Source organism: Hippocampus zosterae, chromosome 10 (genome assembly GCF_025434085.1).
Source record: "Hippocampus zosterae strain Florida chromosome 10, ASM2543408v3, whole genome shotgun sequence".
In the NCBI taxonomy this organism is placed as follows: domain Eukaryota; kingdom Metazoa; phylum Chordata; class Actinopteri; order Syngnathiformes; family Syngnathidae; genus Hippocampus; species Hippocampus zosterae.
Window position 1 is genome coordinate 18,044,392 of NC_067460.1, and position 24,205 is coordinate 18,068,596.

A 24,205-nucleotide genomic window follows, 5' to 3' on the forward strand; every position below is an offset into this window, starting at 1 on the left:
TTCGAATTAGGAATTTGTCCCAGGACTTAAAACCGTTCCAATTCCCTTCCCTCGATTTTTTGCTTAACTCATCGCTTGACGTGTCGCATTACACCGACATATGTAGCAAATATGAAGAAAATGCAAGCGATAAATACTGTTTATGTTGTGAAGTACCATGACCTGTTAGGAGTTTTCTTACGAAACAAACTCAGCTGGTGAATCTACGCATCAGTATTCCAAAATAGTACAGTATATTCACAGAAGAGGGAATTCATTCCGGGTTTAGTGGATGTAACTTGATGTCTTTTACACTTGTTGGGCGGTAGTTGGTCACAACTTAATTCCAATCATTTCCTGCGGGAAGACACACACGCACAGGGAGTCTCTGATGGATGGCTCCACGTGATTGGTGGTGGGGTGCATTGACAAAAGTGACCTAAGCAGCTTCATTGAGCTGCACAGATGTTCTTTTTTTTTTTTTTTTTTTAAATGATGTGTCCACATGACATCAGCAGTCCTCCCAGATTTGAGCTTTAGAGCTGAGGCTTCACTCGAGCCTGCAGAAAGACATCCCATTAGGAGGGGCTCATAAACATGCCACAGGGGGGTGTCGATCTAAGAGTTTAATTATGCTGGAGTCCGGCCGTCTGCATGTTTTTCTAGCTTTAACTAGCTTCTGCTTGCCTTTGACTTCCATTCTCAACATTTGACTTCTTTTCAATATGGCATAGTTCTACATGTTTTCGTGCCTTTTGAAGTGGCTCTGAAGAGACATTCGTAATCCACTGTGTCCACGCATAAACATAAGACTTGGGTTATGTGATTTACACTACTCTCAATAGGTAACTTCTTTCAGAACTCATATGTTAGCCGGTCTAAAATTACCTTGTGATTAGGTCGAAATCAACAGAATGGTTCCAAGGTGGTAATGTTGTGTTGAACGGTATCGCGGGCTTTCCTGTTAGAAAAGACCTCTAAGAGTTTTTGCATGTTCCAGGCAGTACTCTAAAGCTGACAATTTTCCACTACCTTCCTCTACTTAGTGCCAGCCCTTCAAGAGGTGCGGAGTGACGTTGTAGGAGAACGGATGTTTGTGTCGGATGCGACAAGTAAAATGGTCCTGACACAAGCAACACCTTTGTTCAGAGAAATGATTGAAGTTCCATTTGGAAATGCACCTTAGCCCCACATTGATTTTTCGATTTTGTTTTTTGGTTGGTTTTTCTTCCATGAAACGTTTCTTTTGTTGCTGTTGTCAACTTTTGTTATTGACGTGTGTGATTGAGAGGCGCGTTCTTTGGGGTTTTCATTTTCGGAAGGGCCATGCATGTTGTAACAGGAAGATGGGTGTGTTGTGTTTGAAAAATGACATTAATTTTAAGCCACCCAGACAAATTCAGCATTGCTCTATTGTCATCCTAGTATAAATGAGACAGAATTGTCCATGTTGTTTAACTGCAGGCATTTTTTTTAAACCAGTGCCCACGTTTCGTTCTATGTAAAGCATGTCATGTTTTAGGAAACAAATCTTAGTGCAGTTTTGCAATCCTGTTGACCCTTCAGTTTGATATATGTAATGATGCTCATAGTTTGGGAGCAGCTTAACCCACCTGAAGCATCTGCAAGCAATGTGAGAGTGATAAAAGGAAGAATGTCTTTCACTATGGTGATCCTGCCACTGTCTGTAGGGACTTAACACGTTTTTGTCGCTTGAGAAGTGGAGCAGTGTATTTTTCAGCAGAAGCCGGCCAGGAAATAGGCAGTGCTGGATGTGCTAAGACAGGAAACATGACCAAGCACCTGTAAACGCTTTGAACCACCATTTGATTGTTACAAGAAATAAAACAGCTGATTGGAAAAAGTGAGTAATGGTGTCATTCATTGAAGGTGGTTACAGCTCAAGGTCATCTTATCTAAATCTTGGATTTCCAAATTTTCCATTTCATTTAATTCAGTTTGCCACTGTCTTTAAACTCACAGTGTTTTTTGGGATTCAACATCAACTTAAATATTCAAGTGAGCTGTTATTTTTCCACAATCATCAGTACTGGATGGCATTCATTTCCCATGCTTTGAAATGGTAGTCACAATTTCACAATGAGTCACTTGCAGGGAAAAAAAGGCACTTTTAAACATATTAACTGCACTTATTTATCTTTCCACTTATCTCGACATTATCCACAGGACAATTTTATAAATCATTTTACACTTAACCAGGCAGTTTTATTAAAATCTGAGATTAAGGCAACTAACACTGCTCTTCCTGCAAGTGCTCTTATTTTGATACCTATGGACACCACTTCCGGTAGACTACTTAGTAAACTGACTCTAACTTTCTGATTGCCACACAGCAACAGTTATTGGTGGAGGCTTTCCCATCATGCTTTGTTGCCATTACAAGTAACGCTTGTGAATTATTGCTACTTTTGGCATGAAATTATTTTCACTTGGTAAGACCCTTAGTCACAAAGGTAGTGCAGTCAGTAATATACTGTTTTTCATATATTGGCCTGCCAGTGTGTTATTAGTGCACTTATACGGTGATAGTTGGATTCAAATGTCTTGAACACACATTTGTTGATATTACACAGGCCCCAGGAAAGCTGGAAGAGCTATCCCGAGCAGCATGTACGGTATAGCAACCCAGCCCAGCAGGAAACCGCAAGAATGTGCTAATTACTCACTTGGGGCCTGCGTAGAGTATTCAACAAGTTCTCTACATTGTCTAATGATACTGTAGTTCCTAATGTGCATAATGTCAGACATCCAAAAGGGTTCGTGTCGGCGGGGATGAAGTCCTGATCCCTGTCTCTCTATGAAGGATGCACTGTAAATTGATGGATTATTGATCAATGATGTCATGAATGCAGGAGACCTATCACCTAACTAATGAATCCACAGCACACAACATCCTTTGTCTTGTCTTGACCCTGAAAACCTTGACATCCGTTCCTCAATTCTACAAAATATTCTGTGGCGTTTATTTAAAAAGAATGACTACTGAGTCGTTTCATTCAGTAGGCAGTTGATGCTTCCTCCCAGCACAGCTAGCCTACCATCAGCATATCAATGCTCTGCCTTTTTATGCTTAATTAGGCCTGCCTGGATCAAGTTAACATGGCTTAAGCAGACGGTTTTACAAAAGACCACTGTGGGTGGAATAAAATGTTCTAAAATATATGACGGTCACTGAGAAAGTCACTGGTATATCATTTGTATAATTCTTGAGTTACACGTTTTCAAGTGTAAAAGGAATAAAATGGAGGCATGTTGGAAGTCTTAAAAAAGAAAGTATAGATGGATGAGTTAACCAGGTTAAATCTTTGTCATCAAAAACCACAACTCATCTCAGACTGTTTTTTTTCCCTCCTCTCTTTTCCGCACTTGGATTTGTCAGTCAAGACCGTCTGTTTCAATGTAAGGAGCTAATTGACTATTGATGCCAGTCAGCCTCCTCAGCCAATTTAAGGAGTCCTGGGCAGCTGCCTCTCTCTTTCAACCCCCAAGTACAAAGTGTCACTGTGGACTAACTGGGTCATCCACTTGTGGGAAGCAATTGCAATGGGATACCGTGGGATTTTAAATGGGGGGGGGGGGGGTGAGGGGGTTGAAAAATGTCTTCAGAATTGTAACGCGTGGAAAATACATCCAAGATCAAATAATAACAGAAGGTATTTATTGATGGATGAGGCACTGGGCTTGCTCCTCCCCATTCTTGTTTACTTCCTCTCCTGACTGCTTGCACACTGGCACAAACAGACACAGGACATCTGTGGGAAGCGAGATTATAAAACCGGCCTCCCGTGCTCACTTGACCTCGACTCTCATCCACCAACTAAATGTAAATTGACAGAATGCCATTTGTGATTTACTCATCTTAACTCATGCAATCCCCATGACGTATAAATACGTTTTAAAAACCCGCAACCTCCGCCTACCCATCGTAAATCATTTAAAATCTGTCCAGCCGGTGGCAGTGTGTGTTAAAGGATCAGCCAGGATCATGCTGCAGAACAAGTAGAAGTTGAGGGGGAAGGTGCATGGGTGCAGTTATGGAGTGGCATGTTGAGGGGTTTGCTCCAGTGCAAATGGCTAGGATCGAATGAGTTCAAATTTTGCATAGTCTTTAAAAACATAATTTATCCATCAGGTTAATATGTGTGATAAATTTTATTTCCAGTTTTTTTTGTGCAATTTTGCAATGCATACACCAGTACCAGACCTGGCAGACTAACAGCCCACCCGCAACGATTTCCGGATAGGAGGCCAGGAGCTTGCATAGAAGTACAGTGCACTCCGCTTAATAGAACACCATTGGGCCGAAGCGCTTCTGTTCTACTAAGCGGGGTTTCTATTAACCGGAGACACTTTATTAGGTACGCCTTCAGACACGTCGACGACCAAGTTATGCACGCAGAAAACCCCCTGCTGACGAGTTAGAAGAGATATTTCGACTGTGGACGTCCATATCTTTAATCAAACAACAAAACAACAACTTTAATCAACTTCAGTCAAACACCTCAAATCACGAGAAAAATTTCGTTACTTTTGTCTGGAAACAGGAGTCCGTAATTTTGCGGTTGACTTCCCTCTCAATGCGCTGGATAAGAGGGAAGTCCTGGAAACCGCGGGCGTACCTTCTGAGAATCCGGCAATGCATCGTATCGTCTGAGTATGTCCTTCTTATCCGCAGGTGATAGCCCTCGTCTCTTGAATGAAGTTGAAGCCATTGTGACGTGCGTGTGTCTATGTGTGGAGTGACGCGTGCTACCTGTTACTGTATACGGCTAGAACTACCGCGTTTTCTCGCGATAGTGGTACAGTATCGCGATAGCTACACTTCGTCTCTCTCTCGTCTCTTGAATGAAGTTGAAGCCATTGTGACGTGCGTGTGTCTATGTGTGGAGTGACGCGTGCTACCTGATACTGTATACGGCTAGAACTACCGCGTTTTCTCGCGATAGTGGTACAGTACCGCGATAGCTACACTTCGAAAACCACTAGTTTACAATGTTCATTGCTTACAGCCTGTTCTATTAAGCGGAGATCTGTTCTACTAAGCGGAGTATCTTTATAGGAAATTGCATTAGGCAAATCTGTTCCAGAGCCCTTTGCTCTATTAAGCGGATTACTCTATTAACCGGTGTTCTATTAAGCGGAGTGCACTGTATCCAGTATCTGTGGGCTCAGCACCGCAAGCGTAATGCATTGTAAAACCCGGGTGCACACAGGAACACGTACAGTTTTTCCTCCCCGACTTGTCACATCCACAACCACTGGATGACAGAACTGATTTGCAATTGTGTGTGAGTGTGAGGTGCCTCCCAAAGGAGGTTGCATATCAACAGAATTTACGGTGATGTTAATAAGATACCCCTTCTGGTATTGGAGTTAATATCTTAGCTTAGACTACAGGTTTCAAACTCATTGCCTGGGGGCAAAATCTGCCCCCCCCCCCCCCCCCACATCATTTTACGAGGCCCGCGAAAGCAAATTAAACATGTCAACTTCCACGGTGTTTGCTCAAATCTGTACCAAATTTCAAATTTTCATATTATGAAGAGATATTCTAAGCATTTTCTTGTGACCAAACCCTCATTACAGTAACTGAAACAATAGTTAAATAAACCAAAATATGCTTTTTTCACAGTCATAACAGCCCTCCAAGGGAAACAGTAACTACAATATGGCCCGTGACAAAAATGTGTTTGACACCCCCTGTTTTAGACTGCCACTGTACTGCACTGTACAATGGAGTCGGTTCAATGGTCTCATACGCTTAGACTATTTGTTGTCAACCTAACATGATCATCAAATGCAGAAAAGAGCTCAGTGGGCCTCTCAGCTGCTGTCTTGAATACCAACTCAACAGAAAATGGGTCACTCACCTTCAGTTCATCTTCACTGACTCTCATTCTCTCATTAAAAAGGGAAAAGCACTTTTCTGAAAACTACAAGTGTGTCATATTGTGAAATGGAAGTTTTGGAATATGTATACTTTGGCTGGTTTCCCATTTTGTTCCTCTTCCTCACAGGCAGTCAGCATCAACAAGGCCATCAACACACAGGAGGTTGCTGTCAAAGAGAAGCACGCCAGGAATATCCTCATATTTTGTGCGCATGCACAAGTGTGTGTTTGTGTGTGTGTTTGTGATTCCCATGTGACATAGTTGCTCGCTAGATGAGGTTATGTTAGTGCAAGATAAAAACAACAAACAGAGGGTAGCCTCATCTCTGCTGAAACTAATTTAATCCCGTGGGATACAAAATATGAGGCGAGACAGTCAGTGCAGTTCTTTATTTCAGTGATAATCATATCAAGCTGCTTGAAATTAAAGTTAGCGAAATGGATATTTATGTTGTCTGTTTGGGTAGACAGAAGGACAAAATGAAAGTTGTTGGATTGTCGCCCAGAGCTATTTTCTGTTTATTCAACTTTGTGCTGTGTCCTAAACAAATGATTGATGCCCCCCCCCCGAAAGTGATTATAATTGCCTGCATTGATATTTTAAACCACAAAAAATACCACTATGATTTCAAAAAATGTATTAGCAGTTCAAACATTGAGAAAGATTGCTTTACCTTAAAAACATTGTACAATAAACAGCCTACAGCTAGGCAGGGCGTATACAATGTACAGTAACTGTACACAGACAGGGTTTCTTCTGCATTTACAATTGTCAGGGGAAAAAACGCTGTAGATGCCGACAATTCTGATAATGGTAAAGAATTACAGCATCAGTGCGATCTGCAAAGCACAACAAAGCGCAGAAGTTATATGATGTCAATGCTCTCTGGGGTGGTTCGTGCTGATGGGAAACTCTGCTGCTTGATAGGCCGCATTGTCCAACGTACGTAGCAGTTAGTGCTAGAATGCTTTGCACTTCACCGTTTTGTGACCCAAGCAGCAGTGACAATTCAAACTGCTAGTCGTAGATAGGTTAAGCGATATTCTGCTGAGCTGTAGGGTTCCACCCGGTTTTTATATCAGGCTTAGTCCTAGTTTGACTTAGCTATCATGAGCATTAGATGCTGCTATAGATGGCGCCATCATATATCTATCATCTCCGGGTGTCAAATTGAACATTGTTGCTGTTACATTTGTGAGAAATTATTTTGCACTTTGTAAAATGATGCTCCTTGACTGTGTCACCCTGCATTTTGGGGACTCATCATGAGAAAGGCGCCCACACTTTCTGGGCAGCGGTCAACCGGCTTCCTCTCTCGAGCAACGCAGTCCTTTGTTGGAAGTTCTGCCACGTCTTCCACAAATTATTACGAGATGGCCATTCAAACGTACGTAAAAACAGCATCACTTCTTTCCACCACTACATTTTCCACGCTGAATTTTATTGGCCGGTATTATTGCCCCCACTCGCCGCTCCAATTATACGTCGTCACCCTTTTTATTTGTGTAAACTCAGAATGTTTTTTTTTCCCTAATTTCCTCTGTGGCTGCCGCCACCGTTTCAGGTGATCAAGGACTCTATGAGGAACAAGGCTGATTTGACGGACATGAGCAGGATGTGGGTAAGGAAGCACACACGACAGTCTCTTGCCATCACAGCATACAGCTACTGTTGACTTTGTCAAATGATTATTTAAACATGAGCAGAAAATATGTGGCGTTAGGTAAAAATGCTGTTTGTATCTTTTAAAGGTCCCATTCTTTCAATTTTTCAATATATATTCTGTGTGTGTGTGTATATATATTTGAATGAGGCACAATACTATGTCACACCAGTGCCAAATTCAGATCTGGTTGTTTTTGCATGCATTTCCCTTTCAAAGGCTATTGCATGCAAACAACAAACTGCACGCAGTAGATGTGAACCTTAAACCGTGTCCCAGACTCATTTTGACATATGACACAAAGCATTGGGCAAAAAAAATCTATTATGATGGAAGAGGACCTGAAAAAGGTAAATCCAAAGTCTGAAACCAAAATACGTTTTAAAAAATCGTTTTGGAGCATTGACATTGTGACCACAAGGGCAAAAAGTTGAAGTGGGGCAGAAGTTGCCTGCAGGGTGTAATTCCAAAGTTAACTGTATCAATAAAGCGTGAAGAGGAAATACTTTGACATACCAGTACTTTCGTTATAGCTCTGCTCCACAAGAGGAAGCTGGTCAGACTTTGAATCTTAATTAAACACCGCCCCGGGCCCATGTGTCATCTCAAATTTCCTTGTGTTCTTTAAGCAGCCACATTGCATGCCAAAAATAGGAGGCAGTGTTTCCACACGTGGACATGTCTCCAAATGTTTGTCTCCCTTTGTGATTGAGCTTCTTGTGCCTACAGGGTCACCTAAGTGAAGGCTACGGGAAGCTCTGCAGCATATACCTCAAACTGATCATCACCAAAATGGAGTTTCACATCAAAGTGAGTTGGCGTGGCCTATAAAACCCAGCAAAGCTACGTCATCGTTCATTATCTTTGCCCAAAGTCTTTTTTTATTGCCATCGTTTTCCTGCGGGGCCTTGGGTGAAGATTGCGGCTGTGATACAAATGGCTTCTCAAATATCTATAAATGACGCTTCTTTTTATGGGACAACTGAACCGAGTCGTAGATAAACAGAAATTCATGATAGTAGCTACATTTTTTTGCAGTGCCCTATACCAATGTGAAGAGGTAGAGGAAAGAGTTAAATTCAAACATGACTCCTTTTCAATAACAGGGGTTCAGTCATACGAGTCTCACAGACAACATGATATTTGAGCTTCCACCTTTCTTGTGTTGTCTTCTCGTTCAGAACCCTCGCTTCCCCGGCAACCTGCAGATGTCGAACAGACAACTTGAAGAGGCAGGAGAGAATGACGTCAACAACTTGTAAGTCAGACGAGCTGCCACTTTAGTTATGCAGCGTAAACTGAAAGATAAATGTCAAAAAGCCCTTTGAACTTTGATTTGTTCAAATGTTCTCCATATGTGTGAATGGAAATATGATTCATGTCAAATATTTGCCATTATAAAACTACAATATACAAGCAACGCACCATTCTAGCTGAGGTGATTGTCATGCGAATAATAGTAACACTTAACAATTAAAAAAAAACAGCAAATACCCTTTGATTACCGATTCGGCCGATGCAATGTTCTGATTATTGTCATGTGCCTTTTCGATTTGGGTTTGTCATGACTGACACCTGCCCAATAGTGTTTCTACAACTGTGCGAAACGAAGCCAAAGAAAACACAAATAACTTTATGAACTCGGACGCAGAGGATGTTAGTGTATTGATCTTAAATGTTGTCCCGTTTTTGCTCTTGGTATATACTTGCAGAAACTGCCAACTTTTCAGTGTGTGCCGGTAAAAAAGGCATCTTTCGGCATTAGCCTGAGTGCATGTTTCCACGCTCCTACCGGTACTTTAGGGAGAGCGGGGTGGGGGTGGGGGTGGGGGGATAAAGTGAAGGCGCTTGGAACACCTCTTTGACCCTCTGACTGCGCACACAAGGTACCGTTGTGAGGCGCTTCCGGATAAATCCTTCCAATATAAAATAAATAAATATCCATGTCTGGATGTGTAATTTGCCAGGTGAATGCCCTTCTCACTTAGCGAGAACTATTTGCTTTAATGAAGGACTTTTTAAGACGGCTTCCCGTTCGGTTTTCTCCAATTCACTAAAGTGCGTCACACGCATGTAACAGGCAGATGCTTGTGATTCAATATTTGTGTTATGCATTTGTAATACACTCAACCTTTGTGGTTGAAACGGATGACATGAACATGCTTGGCAAAGTCAGTTTTGCTCCGACCGATGTCATTTGCCCCTCAGAAAAGAAAAAAAAAACTTTCAAGCTCAAATGACTTAGGACCCTAGCCGAGGGTGAAAACTCTTGGGCTTTTGAGGTTAACCAGATGCATTGTATGTCGTACATATTATTTGCGATGCAAATAGCAGAATAGCAATGTTCCATTTTGCCAAAGGTGTGTGAAATGTGTTCCTCTTTGTGTCTGCTCCCGCAGCTTTCAATTAACTGTGGAGATGTTTGATTACCTGGAGTGTCAACTCAACCTCTTCCTTGGCGGTAAGGTGTTTTGGACTGATGGGATCATCAGCTCTGAACGCACTTTAACTCGTGCGCAAAGTTCATGCTTGGGCAGACAGGAGGTGCTGTCCAAAACTAGATAGACACTTTTACCATCAGACCAGCGATGCGTCTGATTGAGTGGTTACAGACAGACTCTTTTGTTGTCAGGGTGAGTCATCATAGGTGCTTGCGTCTCACAGTATATGGACACATGGCTAAAAATAGGCTGTTGTGCTGAAAGGAAATGCTCCAAAAGCTGCTCTCCTCCACTCATGAATGAATCGAAGGAAATTACATTCTTGTTTCATTTTATCATGGCCTTCAGTCTGCATCCTGTGCAGAGTATTTTCACACAATTCACTTTTACTTGGGGCGCTTTTGAAAGGGGTTTCTGAGACCTTTTCTCCTTATGTGGCTGCTTTTCGAATGGCAGGCTTATTTAAGGCATGTTCCTTTATTAACGTTCACCATTATTACCACTGTGGAAAGAGATTTTTCACATGAATGTTCACTACAACTCGCCAACGCTCTTGTGAGATTTGTCATGTTTCATTCGTTCTGCTCCATTTTTAGTTTAATATGCTATCCACCAGGCTGAAGGGGGTAGCTCAGACATTCGCTCTCAGTTGTATCTATTTCCAGAGTGTTTCATCTTTCAGGGTTCAAGAGGCAAGGCTAACATGTCTGTGTATTTGAGAGAGAGAAAAAATTAAATCTGTGATGTTTTTTTTTTTTGATACTACTACTACTAATAATTTAAAGGATTGTTTGAGTCAGAAAACCACACCTCTGCAAGATTCACATGGCTTGGCTTTGTTGATAATGGACAGAAGATGTTTAATGATTTAGGGAGACTGAGAGAGATACACACTTCTGTTGAGATTGCGGTGGCCTCTCTTTTAGATTCTTTTCCCTACGTTCAAACCAAACAGGAATATCTGGCACCTCCTTAGAAAAATAGCATCACGTAATACTTACTTTATGACAGAAAAAAACAGAAGTCTCAGTACTGCGTCATATACTAAGCAAGTGACATTGTTTTGATTCTGAAGAAATTCTTTGATGGTGTTTTTTCAGTATATTTTTCAGTATACTAAAATTGCCCTCTCCCCCCCCAAAAAAAATCTGTCATTCTCTTATCATTCCCTAATTTTTGCCACAAATACATCCTCCTTCAATAGTTCAAACTTTTTTTCAAGAGATCAACACTTTCTGTGTATTTATCTTCATATATTTACATCTGAATCAAATACACAACTTATAAGATAGCACCTCTCTTTTGAATCCACTGAGAGGAAAAGTATTGAAACATGTTGCTGACAAGTGTGTTTTGTTACCCATCTATATAGTATTACATGAGTCATTCAAGTGCATAAACAATGCTAAATGTCTGCTTTCAGCTTCAGATCTGGGTTTACTTCCTTTTCGAGGTGCAAATAAAAAAAAACTGTGGTATACGGGCCATGAAAAAGGAATAATAACAAAGTTGAGATAAATTGTAAAATCAATTGGAGCCGTCTGTGTGTCTGTGTCCCAGTATTCAGCTCGCTGGATATGTCCCGGTCAGTGTCAGTGACTGCTGCAGGCCAATGTCGTCTGGCTCCACTTATACAAGTCATTTTGGACTGCAGCCACCTGTACGACTACACAGTCAAGTTGCTATTTAAGCTGCACTCATGTGAGTAAGACACAACTCTGCTGCTCCGTCAGTTTAAAAAAAAAAACTTGATTTATTCACTTATATATTGTTGTGGTTCTCTTTTTTTAATTTAATACTCACTGAAAATTGAAATGTGTAAATACCGTGCTTTTTTAAATAGAACAATCGTGGCGATTTAAAGTAAGTAAAATATTTAGGATGTAAAACAAGTACCGGTAGTCCTTTTCAATTACAAATCTTACTGTCGAGCAAACATTTAAGAAATCTGATATCTGATATGTTCTGGCTTGATGTTATTTCTGAAAACTGTGGATTGTTTTGATCTAAATCAGCTCCATTAAATTCTCTCACTATTTTCTGAACGTCTTCTAATCTGAAAACCTGAAGGAAATATTATCTGTAATTTGACGGTTTGATGGGTTAACTTGTGTGTATTTTCGTTCTGCAGGCCTTCCAGCTGACACTCTCCAGGGCCACCGAGATCGCTTCCAGGAACAGTTTAAAAAGTATGAATGGCCACTAGTGGCCAAACCTTGCCGGTCACGCCATCACCGCATGCACACAACTAAGTGCTGACAACCCCGTTCTTCCTCTCTTCAAATTTGTTTTATTGCAGGTTGAAGAGTCTGTTTTATCGCTCCAGTAACTTGCAGTACTTCAAGCGGTTGATACAGATCCCACAGTTGCCTGAGGTGATGATTGACCTAAATCTCCATAGGATTCATTCTAACACATGGCCATTACAGTGCTACAGTACAACAACGTGTCCCCTCGTATTTCATTTTCAATGTGTTTGGTGGGGTTGAGGTCAGGGTTCTGTCCAGGTTTTTCACCATAAAATTCATACAAACATTCTATTATGAACCTTGCAATCAGGCTGGACCAGAGAAGGCCTTTCGCCAAAGTCTTCTCATTTCAGGCTTAGAATTGTTCAAAACTGATTCAGCGGGAGCTAATGAGTCGAGTCCATCTCAGACTGATTAATAACTGAAAAGGTCTGTCCAAAAGGTCTACTAAACACATCCATGTCTTACCCCTCTATTTGATGGTTGTTTCATATTAACAAGGAGTTGAATCCATTTCCAGCATAAAGTCTATTCATAGTTTTGGACATGTATCTAAAAGTATGTTCTTTTTGCACTTTGTGTTAAAAAGTGACGAATCCTTGCACTAAGGGGAGCACATGTCCTTAAACGTTTGCTAGCGCGACTGTGCAATTTGCTTTCTGTCTTTTAAAGTTTTTAAGCGGATAAAACGTTTCCTCGCAGAATCCTCCAAACTTCCTGCGTGCGTCTGCCCTGTCGGAGCACATCAGCCCTGTGGTCGTGATCCCGGCCGAGTCGTCTTCCCCAGAGTCAGAACACATGGTGGAAACTGATGACCTAGTGGACACAGACCTCCCCGTACTTGCGGTAAATACAGGATAAGTGTCTGAATCGCGCTGACTGAATAGACTTTAAAGTTATGCAATAGTGAACCAATAATAGGAACCCGGAGCTACGTATGTTGTTTTCGGATGGGAATGATACTTGATTCTGCAAACAGTAGAATGTACCGGTAATCACATTTCTGTTTTAAATCTAGTACTTTGTAATTTACCTTTTTATATTTTTTTGTTTTGACTCCTTAGGCTCCGGTGGAGACCAAATTTGATGACATGTTTGGCACCTCGGCTGCAATTGACCCCTTCAACTTCAACAATCAGAATGGCATGCGCAAGGACGATAAGTACGACTTGAAGACTCTGTAGATAAACGTCTGTGAAATAACATTTCATTTGGTCAAATCCTCTAGTTAAGCATAGCTGAAGATGGATATAGTACTTGGTAAATGCATCTGACCAGCATGTAGCATTTATACCACAGGTACCCTAAATTAACAGCATTGATAATTACCAAAATATCAGTTTTTAATGCCAATATATTGTAACTATCATTCCTTGAATTTTAAAATTTACTTTTTTTTAAACATAAAAATGTGAAGCGCATTATTATATTTATTGTTAATCTGACTTGGCAGATAAACCCAGCACAAGATTTTAAACGCATCACTTTGACCCGAACTGAATGAATAAATTGCGATTTGGGCACTAGCCCAGGGTAAGATAATTACCTGTATGCCTGAAATACTAATTCTTTACAGCTGACCAAAGCTTTTTGTACATTGATTTAATTGAGGATGACTGCAATCTCAATGTAAAACCCAAATTTAGAAAGAAATATAGTTGGAGGTTTTGATTGCATTGCTCTGTCTTCCTCGATCCGCCAGAGACCGACTGATTGAACAGCTGACAAGGGAGATCCAGGCCCTTAAGGATGAGTTGGAATCATTCCGACTGGAGGTAAAAAGGAAAACGACTTTCCCCCAAATCCTATTTTAATCCAAGAGCACGAATCAATGAATTTGCTCATAATTCCTCTGATCAAGCAAATATAATTACATTTTTCCCCCCCGACTCACTCTCTCCATCTGCCAGAGTGGACGATTATGTCAGACCTTGAGGGGCCGTGTCAATGAACTGGAGGCAGAGCTAGCGGAGCAGAGCCACCTGAGGCTACAGGCAGCAGGAGAGAGTGAGTTCCTGAAGGCTGAGCTTGACGACCTGAGGAAGGTCAGAGAGGACACGGTGAAAGAGCAGCGAAGTCTGACGGAGATAGAGAGTAAGCCATTTTATGACCTGGTTGTGTGGAAGAAAATGTTAATCTGGCCAAAATAGCTCTGAACTGTTGGCAAATGAAGTACTGTTTTATGTTAGACACATGGCCGTATCGGTGAAGACGTCAAATAAGGTTTCTAAATAAGATACAAAATACTGTATCAAGAAAGGACACCTAAAAACGGTTTATCAGAGAGCATAGTACCAGGTATTAAAGCAGAGGCTCATATAGCAATTGTACAAAGTATATTATTCAATTTCCTTGTCTTGCTTTATGCAAGAATTGGTCTGTGCATTTAACGTGTACATATATGTACTCCGACTGGAAAAAAATGGCTGCATTATGTAATTTGTTTCCACACTTGTGAAAACAATAGGTCACGGTCCCTATAAATTGGTTGCTAATGTAATTAATATTTCCATACATTCTTTTGCAGAAAAAGCTCAGGCCAATGAGCAGCGCTATACTAAGCTGAAGGAGAAGTACAGCGAGCTGGTACAAGGCCATGCTGAATTGCTGAGGAAGGTAAGAAGAAACACCTTTCTTCATATTGAAGAACCCTTCTCGTTATCACCCTAAGTGTACGTTTCTGCGTCGGTGCAGAATGCAGAGGTGACCCGGCAGGTGACGGTAGCTCGGGCAGCTCAGGATGAAATTGATGCAGTGAGGAAAGAAATGCAGGACAAGGTGAAGGCTGCTCAAGATTGTGCTGACAGACAGGTGGGCATCAAAGTCATTAAGAAAAAAAATTGGTTCATAAAGTTCATAAATTGGCTTGTGTAACTTATCTTCAGCCGCGTTTTCTAATCACTGTGCTGTGAGGGATCATCAGGTGTACCGCACAAATTATCCAATGACACTTAACAGTGTAAATCTGAAAATGATCATTGAAAATCGGTTTGTGTGTCTTCCTTCACTGATCTAAGGAAATGTGGCATTTCATTAACCCAGGAACGAGCGCAGCGGGAGCACATGGAAGAATTGCAGAGAGAGCTGCTGTCCAGCACGGCTGAGCTGGATTCCCTTAAGACCACAATGGCCTCTTCTCAACAGGTCTGTTGTTGTTCTTCGTTGCACCTCAAAAACAACTTACTGTCTTTTTCATCTTCTGTCAGAATCTTTCAAAGCAATGCATGCCGACTCAAAAGATTTCTCTTTTATATCAATGGCATGGAAAAAACATTCATGATCCTATTGTTTATCGTGATAGTTTGTGAGAAAGTATATCGTCCTAAAAATGTGTTCTTGTGACAAGGCTGCTTGTTTCCCTTCTTTGTCACAGCTCTCATTATGTTATGCCCCTATGCCAGTTTTTACTTCCCCTCCAGTCAACATCTGACCATTTATTCATGGTGTAAGTCACTTCCATATTTTTAGTGAGCTCATTCCAGCGAGTTCCAAACTATGTTCACAAGGCCCCAAAGGAACAGACAAGCTTCCAACATGCAGGATCTGATGAAACTTTACTCTGTCGTCACAGTTTGTTTTGCCAAGTTTCACAACCACGGCTTCCCACTCCTTGTTTGATTGTGGACTTGACCGCCACTCAGCTCTCCTCGGAGACTACGTGCCAAGCCGCAAACTATGAAAAAGCAGTGGTGTTGCAATCTGTGTTTATAACCGGAGGTCACTCGTATCATAAAGTACAGCATTCACTCAGCCTCATATTGTCTTGATTAAGACTTCCCATCTAATCACATTGTTTTATGATTTTTCATCTATTCTGGAACACATTGTTTATTATTATTATTATTTTTTTTTTTTTTATTGTTTGGCAGTCCAATGAGACACTCGGCACTCAACTAGCTGCCATGGAATCTCAGAAAGCGGAACTCGTTGAGTCCTTGTCCAAAGTGGAAGCCGAGCTGGCCGTTCAAGGGGAGGAGCTTGAGCGTGTCCGGAGTTCGTTGGCCAGTGAGAGGGAGTGTGGTGTGAAGACAGCCGAAGCCCTGCAAAATCAGCTCAATGACAAGGTGAAAGGTCAAACACTTGGCAAACAAATCAACAGGTCCCAGCTATGTATGCAGTTCTAGTTCTTTATCTGTGTGTCAACCATAACGAAATTGATGTATTCATTTATCGTGTTCATTAAAATGCCTTCATGGACTCTCTTATGAAGGCCGCAAGTTTTATTTAAATTTTTGAGGATGTGACGCGTTTTGCAATTCCTACCTGTTTAATTTACTGAAAAAACATACCGTTTATAAATACGTATTCACTGACACCAAGCAATATATTAACTTTCATCATGAGCCATGATCACAAACATCATTGTCTACATTAAGTCTAGTTACCGAATTCAGTTGTTGATTTGGATCCCTTTTCGGAGATACTTTTCATCTAAATGAATTGATGTAAAAGGCTTTTAGTCTTCACTGTGCTTTCTCTGATGACAGCCGCATGTTTTCCATTTCAGCCTTGGTGTACACAAGATCAAATACCGTATTTTTTAATTAAAGGTGCCTCCGGAGTATAGATCCTACAGTCAAAAACAAAAAGCTTTTTCCAGGGTTGTTTGGAATTATGAGGAATATAGCAAATTCCAGAAATGGAGGGGGGAGGGCAAGGTGCGGGAACTTGTTTTGGAATTTGTGAAACAAATTGGAGACGTCATATCTCCCAGCCCAAAGTGATGCAAGCTTGTGTGTCCGTAGGAGAGCAGGGAGCAGGCATTAGAGATCCAGCTCGTAGCGGCCCGCTGGTCTAGTCTGCAGGGAGCTGTTGAAGAGGCAGAAAAGATCATCCAAGACTCACTGGCCCAGATCGATGACCCAGCCCACATCACTTGCACTAGCTCAGCAGGTTGCTGTTATCTCCCTCCGCTGTGAGGCACTCATTAGTGTGAGGATGTGTGTATAATGGCCAATAATGCCGACCTCCGCAGACTACCTGGCATCCAGATGTCAAGCGTCCTTAGACTGTGTGGTGCAGCTCCATCCTGCCAGAGACGCCTTTCTAGCTGATGACACAGGTAAGCAGCCTGTTAATATTGAATTCTGTCTTTAATAGCATACTTCCTGTATGCAAAGACCACGGGGGAATTGAGATTAATTATCTTTTGTGTTCCTTTATTACACAGGTGTGGCTCAGTTGCTTAAAGTGGTGACGCAATGCGGCCACCTTGTGGGTGACACCATTGTTCAAGGCAGTGCAACCGCCCACATGGTGCCTGTAGAGCAGGCTGATGGTAAGCTGTTGACTTGGTGTACCGGTTATGCAAAACAAGATACAGTACATATTCGTCTGTAGATTGTTGTAGGGTACTTTTGAGATTAGAGTTGCTTTGTGAGGTCACGACATCCAACATTTAGAAATGCCAATCTATGAAACAAAATCCATGGTTCGATTAGCAGTGTTGAATATGGATGGATGGATGATGCATGTCACATGTCATAATTTATATCCAATAGAGAGAGAGGAGTGATTATGATGTGTATTATTAGTATCTACCTGATGTTAATTATACATGAATGAGTTCAGTTCTTGCATAAACTAACTTCTTCATCTCTTCACACTGAAGATGAGGAGTATGCGGTCTTAAAACTACCAACAAGAGTTAAATGTGCAAACTCCCCCTTGAGCATCTGCTCTCTGTTTGAAACCACTTGATTTTATAGGGAATGCCTGTCATGCAAATGAACAACTGCCGCCGCTCCATTGTGTTCTTTTTGGTAGCCAAATGTTAAAATGCCAACAGTGATTTTAATTGTAATAAGTGTACCCTGTAACAGTGCTTTTAGAAAGCGTGAAGGCATGTGGCACTGAAGCCCTGCTTTTGCTGGGCCACATGAAGACGAAAGAAGACATAACAACAGCAGATAACTGCAAGCTGAAGGAGGCTCTCCAGGCCATAATGGCCTCCGCCGAGGTCGTTACCTGTCTAAATGCTGTCCTTGTGTGAACAATGGCCACAAGAATGAAAACTCTGCCTTGTGTTGTCTTCCATCATGAATTCAGAAACTGCGTCCTCGGCGTCTGGAACTGCAGCAAGGCGAGCTGGGAGATCTTGTGGAGCAGGAAATGGCGGCCACATCTGCAGCTGTGGAATCGGCTGCTGCAAGAATAGAGGTGTGGATGTGTTTTATATATTTAGTCTTGCAACTGCGCAAAACAAGCATGCACTTCTTTTAGCATGGGAATTAATAGCCACCAGTTTCACTATGCACTCATACTGACTTGAGAAAGTTCTTCCCTGTGTCCTCCCACAGGAAATGCTCAACAAGTCTCGAGCAGTTGATACAGGCATCAAGATGGAGGTCAATGAGAGGTAATAAAATCAAACATCTGTTTCACGTTTGGATTAATTTATGTCAGAGTCTTAATTTCATATGTTATTTTGATTAAGAAGAATAATAACACTGTGCAACTGAGTAGCGACCAGTCCACGGTGTACCGGGGTACACCGTGGATTGGTGTATAAAAGCGGGATACCCTTGTATACCGCTTTTCCTCTCAAAGCGGTATACAAAATGGAGGGATAAAAGGAAACGGATTTCACAACTTTGGCCACAAAACGTCTTCAGAATGTTATTGCTTGTTTACCACATCATGTTTCAGCACATGTGAAAATCAAAACACTTTTTTTGTTTTGTTTTGGGAAAGTGCAATGCACTCTGTGTCTGAGTGTTGTATATGATATGATATGATATGATATGATATGATATGATATGATGTGTGGCACATTTAATGCGTGCTTATGTAAACGTGTTTGTGTGTGTGTGTGCGTGCGCCACTTTGCAGGATCTTAGCTTCGTGCACGGATCTGATGGCGGCCATCAAGGCACTTGTTCTGTCCTCCAAAGATCTGCAAAAGGATATTGTTGAGAGTGGCAGGGTATGTTCTGTTGGTCTTTGTCTCCAGGTTTCGAAGTGTGTTTGACTGATCAATGTTTTTTTTTAATTTATTTATTTTATTACTCATCTTATATTAACCTTCCAGTCCAGTTGCTTTTCAATAACAGTGAAATATCTTGTCTTTGAATACAGTACTGAAACAGTACTTTTGATGAGTGTAAATTTTCTGGTGGAATAACATCTTAATTCTGTCGGAAGAGAGTAAAATGCACAATACTGTTAATATTTTCAACCCCACCCCCCCCCACACACACACAAACACACACACAAATTCAAATTCAAATTTGAATTTGTTGCCCTGTTGTACATCTCAGCACTATAAACTAGTGGTCTACACTGCCCACGCCCCCATTTTTTTATGTACTAACACATGTCAGGCACATACAGGTGCATGTCAATGAATTGGCATTCATTTCAATGGTTCAATTCAATTTCAATGGTTCAATTCAAAAATTGGAACTCAATATGTTAATTCGCTCCACGCAAAGTAAAATAGTGCTGATTTTATTTTGTATGATTTTGATGATTACAGCTTACAGCGAACGAAATTCCCCAAATTTACCGTCTCAATAAATTGGAACATTAACAAGGAAGTGTCCAATTGTTTTTTTTTTTTATATAGGTAGGAATCTGCCTTTTGGAAAGCGTTTTTTGGATCTGTTTCATTAGTTTTTGAATTGAACCACTGAAACAAGTCCCCAATTCTGTTTATTTAGTCTCATTTATTGAGCTACGCTAGCATGTGATTATTCCAATGTGACTCTGAATAATAAAAGATAAAGATTCTACTCATTGATGCAGAAAGCCCATCAGGTCAAATGTTTCTTTGCTAACAAATTACTGAAACTAATTAAGATCAAGCGGCTAGTGCCAGTTGGCAGCCGTGCTTAGTTTTTTTCCCCCTTGATTTGGTTAAAATTCCTCCTTTGTCCACCAGGGTGCAGCATCCACAAAGGAGTTTTATGCCAAAAATTCCCGTTGGACGGAGGGCTTGATTTCTGCTTCGAAGGCGGTTGGATGGGGCGCCACTGTCATGGTGTAAGTACCTGAACTTCTCATGAAACTAGTTCTGAATGAATGAACCGCTGATCTCAACAGTGTGCTTCACAATGTTTCATCTTAGGGATGCGGCTGATCTTGTGGTGCAGGGCAAAGGGAAGTTTGAGGAATTGATGGTGTGTTCCCGTGAAATTGCGGCCAGTACGGCGCAACTTGTTGCTGCTTCAAAAGTGAGTCTCGAATGCAATCAAACGTTAAATCGTATTCTTTCATCACCACTTTATCTGGTAGTCGAAATATGCTCCGTGTTTATCTGTGCTGTCCTCGCCAGGTTAAAGCGGACAAAGACAGTGCCAACTTGCACCGACTACAGCAGGCATCCCGAGGCGTCACGCAGGCTACTGCCACCGTTGTGGCCTCCACCAAGTCTGGAAAGTCCCAAATTGAAGACAAAGGTACATTTCAGCGTCTCGTGGGCTGTTTTTAGATACAGAATGAACAATATTGAGAGCCTAACCTTAAGTAGTTACAAGTTTTATTGTTGGTACTACATACATTATTTTTTTTTTTGGTCCTGATTGCGGTACAGATACAATGGACTTCTCCAGCATGACGCTCACACAGATCAAGCGACAAGAGATGGACGCCCAGGTTGGCAGCAACACGCATCATGCACGCACCAAGCAACAGTCAAACGATAAGCAGACCTGTTTAGGAATGTACTCATTGTTCCACATTTGACACTTGATTGTTTTTTTAACCAGCGGGAAGTTGAACTTAAAGCTAGACAAATAGTAAAGGAGTGTGTCCGAGGCTCCCCCCTGACCCCCTCTCCCCCAGTGAGTGAAAGGAAAACAAAAGTAGCTGGACCTTTGTCGCACAAGCGCACACAAACATTAAATCAGGAACTGCTATTGGAAGAGTGCATTAAGCGTATTCACAGTAACCAAGCTTGAGTAAATACGTTTTATGTTTCTCAACTGCACTGAGCCACTGATCGGTCTTTTTTTTTAGGGGGGGGGTTGTTTTTTTTCGGTGAGCATTTAAATACTTAGCAATCAGAAGGTTTTCCACTGTTTGCGAGGAGAAACGTGACAAGAGTGTGTCTGTCCTCCCCTTTGGTCCGCGCGTGTTTTGTGCAGGTTCTGGTGTTGGAGCTGGAGGCGCGTCTGCAAAAGGAGCGCGAGCGTCTCGGGGAGCTGAGGAAGAAACACTACGAGCTGGCGGGGGTAGCAGAGGGCTGGGGGGCCGACGAGGAGGGTGAGGGCAGACCACTCATACACGGTGGAACTTCTAAGGCAGTGTTTCCTAATGTTAATTGGGCCAAGGAACATTGCGTGTTTACGATACAAATTATGTCATGTCACAACGCTAAACCAAAATGATGTACACACGTGGATGTAATTGTTAATACTATGCTTTTAATGAAAGGAAAAAAAAACCATAAAACAACAATACTTTTGTTATAATAAAAAACAGCAATTAACCTATGAAAGTCAGACATTTTCTTTTGAATAGCAGTTAAAAAAACTGTAAAAGAGCCTTAAAATGCTGTTTTCTCCCCCTCCTGCAGGCTCAGGTTGACCAGACGTATCTCCGTCATGGCCTTTGCCTGGAAAAAAATAGTATTTATACACCCTTCTCCATCTCTGTCTCGCTAGTTTTTCTGCCCTCTTTGTTTGTTGTTCAAGCCAAATGAAACGGTGCTTAATCTCACACCCATGTCTGGAGTCTTCTACGGAGACGGCGGGCGCCAAGGGCTCAGCCACGAGGAACGAGACTCGGATGGAAGGACGACCCGACTTCATAACGTCATGCCTACTGCTCAAAGAGTGCGTGCGTGTGCATGTGTGTGTGTGTCTTTGGGGGGGTATAGAGCAATTTATCGGTTATTTATTACCTGTGCTCCTTGCTTCACATTTGTAACAAACACACCCACCTGGAAAGGTCGCATCCAAGACATGATGAGCACAAGTCCCACATCTCGAAACAGCAAGGATGAGATCGGAGCTCACAAATCACATCAGTGGAACAAAGAGGACACTCATAATGCCAGCCGGAGGAGCCATTGGTCAGTTTGACAGGTGTCACTCCTTGTTAAGTCCATAACGCTTCACTGGACTGTCTGCCTTTCTTGTACCTTTGGAACAAACCTGACTGTTAAATCATGCTGAACCTCAATCTCTTTTCTTTTCTTTTTTTTTTTTTTTTTTTTTTTTTTGAATAGTCACTTCCATAGAAAACTGTTCCAAACTGGCAAGAAGGAGGGCCTCACATCACTGACTCTAAACTATCACAAGTCAGAAGTAGCAGCACGCCAAAAAAAAAAGCGATTAATGGACATTTTACAGTACTAGTTATAGTAACTGCTAGGAGAAGGGGATTTTTTTCCCCCGCCACCTTTTCTGTGTAGCGATTCTGCAGAGATTCATTCCGTAAACAAGTGCATGTTTGTTTTGATAAAGCTGCCTCTTATTTGAGTTTTTTCTTTTTGCCAAACTCAAGCGTCAACAACACATAGTAGCGTTGGAGATCAAAGTCCATCTATTTTTAAAATCGGAACATCATACAACTACACACATCTGTTTGGTTTAATAATGACACAAGTCATGATGGGGATTGACTGATGCTTTAGTAACATGAATGGCAACTGGTGAATACAGTGGCAAGCCGCACCTTGCCTCTTGGGTTATCCCATTTTAACTAAACCAGGGGAGGGGGATAGTCCCCAAACAACTTCTTCCTACCTGTTGCTCTTTAAATACATTTCTATGTGTATTTCCTGCTAGGATACTACACTGCAGCGTGTGTCCTTAGATTTACGCAGACCACGAATCTGTAAAATGGTCTACTTTCTCTATCATATGAGCTCACTGACTTTCAGCCACAACAATATTTGTCTCTCATTGAGTCGGCCGTCATTTCATTTAAATAGACTAATGCAAAGCGGTGCAGGCCTAAACAAATCGACGTCATTTGGAAGGGGCGAGGGGGTACTCAAGAGAGAGGCTTGTGACCGTGTTGTGGTGAAATGGATGATCTTTGTTCGTTTTCAAACCTAATTTGAGCATGAAAGATTGTGGATTAGATAATTCTTCTACATCTGCATGGAGCAGATTATGTAGTTTTTAGTTAAAGTCACTGTTGAATAAGGCAAGGCCAGTTAAGGTTTAGGCAAATGTTAACGGCAGTGCTGTTTCTCCTTGTGTTCAATACTGTACTTGTTTAGGTGTGGTCATCTGTCACGTCACACCACAGACTTGTTTTAGAGGGAATATTTTTAGAAGGGGATGAATGGAGACGATTCATCTGTCTTTGGTGGTGAGCGGAAACACACTTTGAATAATAAACGCTTGTATTTTTGTCCAAATGGTCTTATTAACCTATCTCGGGTCCGACGTCGTACCAGCTCAACCAGCCTTTCAAACTGCCTCACATTGTAGTTAAAGAAACTACTCACTCACCTAGCGACATTGACATGTGTCTTTGTATCGTGTACTAAAACTATGTTGGTGGGTTTCTTTTTATTTTTTCAGTTTTAAAAAATAAATATTTCAACTTGTTAATACAATTGTGGGTGTGTCTGGTTTTTAGTTGAATTCTGCATTATTTTCTGTGTTGTTTGTATGTTGTCTTTTTTTAAATTTAAATTAATATGACTTTGTTTTTTGCTTTGGTCAACATTCGTTTTGGGGATTTTACAGTGGTGGACCCTCAGAGCCAGCAAGGCCTTCTCTGCTGGCCTAAACATTCATACAATAACATACATTTAATTCATGTTATTTTATTTTCATAAATATGTAAACAAAATTATTCTCTGTATTCTTTACGTCATATTATTTCCACTTAGTCGAGTGGAAATATGTATATAACTTTCAATGTTATTTAAAATAACATTGAAAGTTATTTTAAATGACATAATATAGTGGCTTATTTATAGCCACTATAAATAATGTATTTATTATGGTAGCGTTTTTAACAAATCATATTTCAGCTAGCTTGTGTTGCCAGGTAAAT

At 41.3% G+C, this 24,205-nt stretch overlaps 1 protein-coding gene across 3 annotated transcripts in view; it reads left to right on the top strand.

The window, feature by feature from the left end:
* Positions 1-23,759, top strand: part of hip1 (huntingtin interacting protein 1) — a 31,215-nt gene extending 7,456 nt beyond the window's left edge. For 2 of the 3 annotated variants that reach the window (XM_052077894.1, XM_052077896.1), the window contains 30 exons: positions 6,018-6,081; positions 7,136-7,278; positions 7,456-7,512; positions 8,284-8,364; positions 8,736-8,812; positions 9,954-10,015; positions 11,556-11,696; positions 12,127-12,184; positions 12,295-12,370; positions 12,947-13,090; positions 13,309-13,406; positions 13,947-14,019; positions 14,155-14,338; positions 14,772-14,860; positions 14,939-15,055; positions 15,287-15,388; positions 16,114-16,308; positions 16,990-17,137; positions 17,220-17,306; positions 17,415-17,522; positions 18,067-18,203; positions 18,293-18,403; positions 18,544-18,602; positions 19,076-19,169; positions 20,127-20,227; positions 20,313-20,418; positions 20,520-20,643; positions 20,778-20,839; positions 21,331-21,448; positions 21,762-23,759. In XM_052077894.1, coding sequence (XP_051933854.1) covers positions 6,018-6,081; positions 7,136-7,278; positions 7,456-7,512; positions 8,284-8,364; positions 8,736-8,812; positions 9,954-10,015; positions 11,556-11,696; positions 12,127-12,184; positions 12,295-12,370; positions 12,947-13,090; positions 13,309-13,406; positions 13,947-14,019; positions 14,155-14,338; positions 14,772-14,860; positions 14,939-15,055; positions 15,287-15,388; positions 16,114-16,308; positions 16,990-17,137; positions 17,220-17,306; positions 17,415-17,522; positions 18,067-18,203; positions 18,293-18,403; positions 18,544-18,602; positions 19,076-19,169; positions 20,127-20,227; positions 20,313-20,418; positions 20,520-20,643; positions 20,778-20,839; positions 21,331-21,448; positions 21,762-21,772 — 3,027 coding nt within the window. In that variant the 3' untranslated portion in view covers positions 21,773-23,759. The remainder of the gene's footprint in view (positions 1-6,017; positions 6,082-7,135; positions 7,279-7,455; positions 7,513-8,283; positions 8,365-8,735; positions 8,813-9,953; positions 10,016-11,555; positions 11,697-12,126; positions 12,185-12,294; positions 12,371-12,946; positions 13,091-13,308; positions 13,407-13,946; positions 14,020-14,154; positions 14,339-14,771; positions 14,861-14,938; positions 15,056-15,286; positions 15,389-16,113; positions 16,309-16,989; positions 17,138-17,219; positions 17,307-17,414; positions 17,523-18,066; positions 18,204-18,292; positions 18,404-18,543; positions 18,603-19,075; positions 19,170-20,126; positions 20,228-20,312; positions 20,419-20,519; positions 20,644-20,777; positions 20,840-21,330; positions 21,449-21,761) is intronic. The other variant, XM_052077895.1, reaches the window with a different exon arrangement.
* Positions 23,760-24,205: the final 446 nt, after the last annotated feature.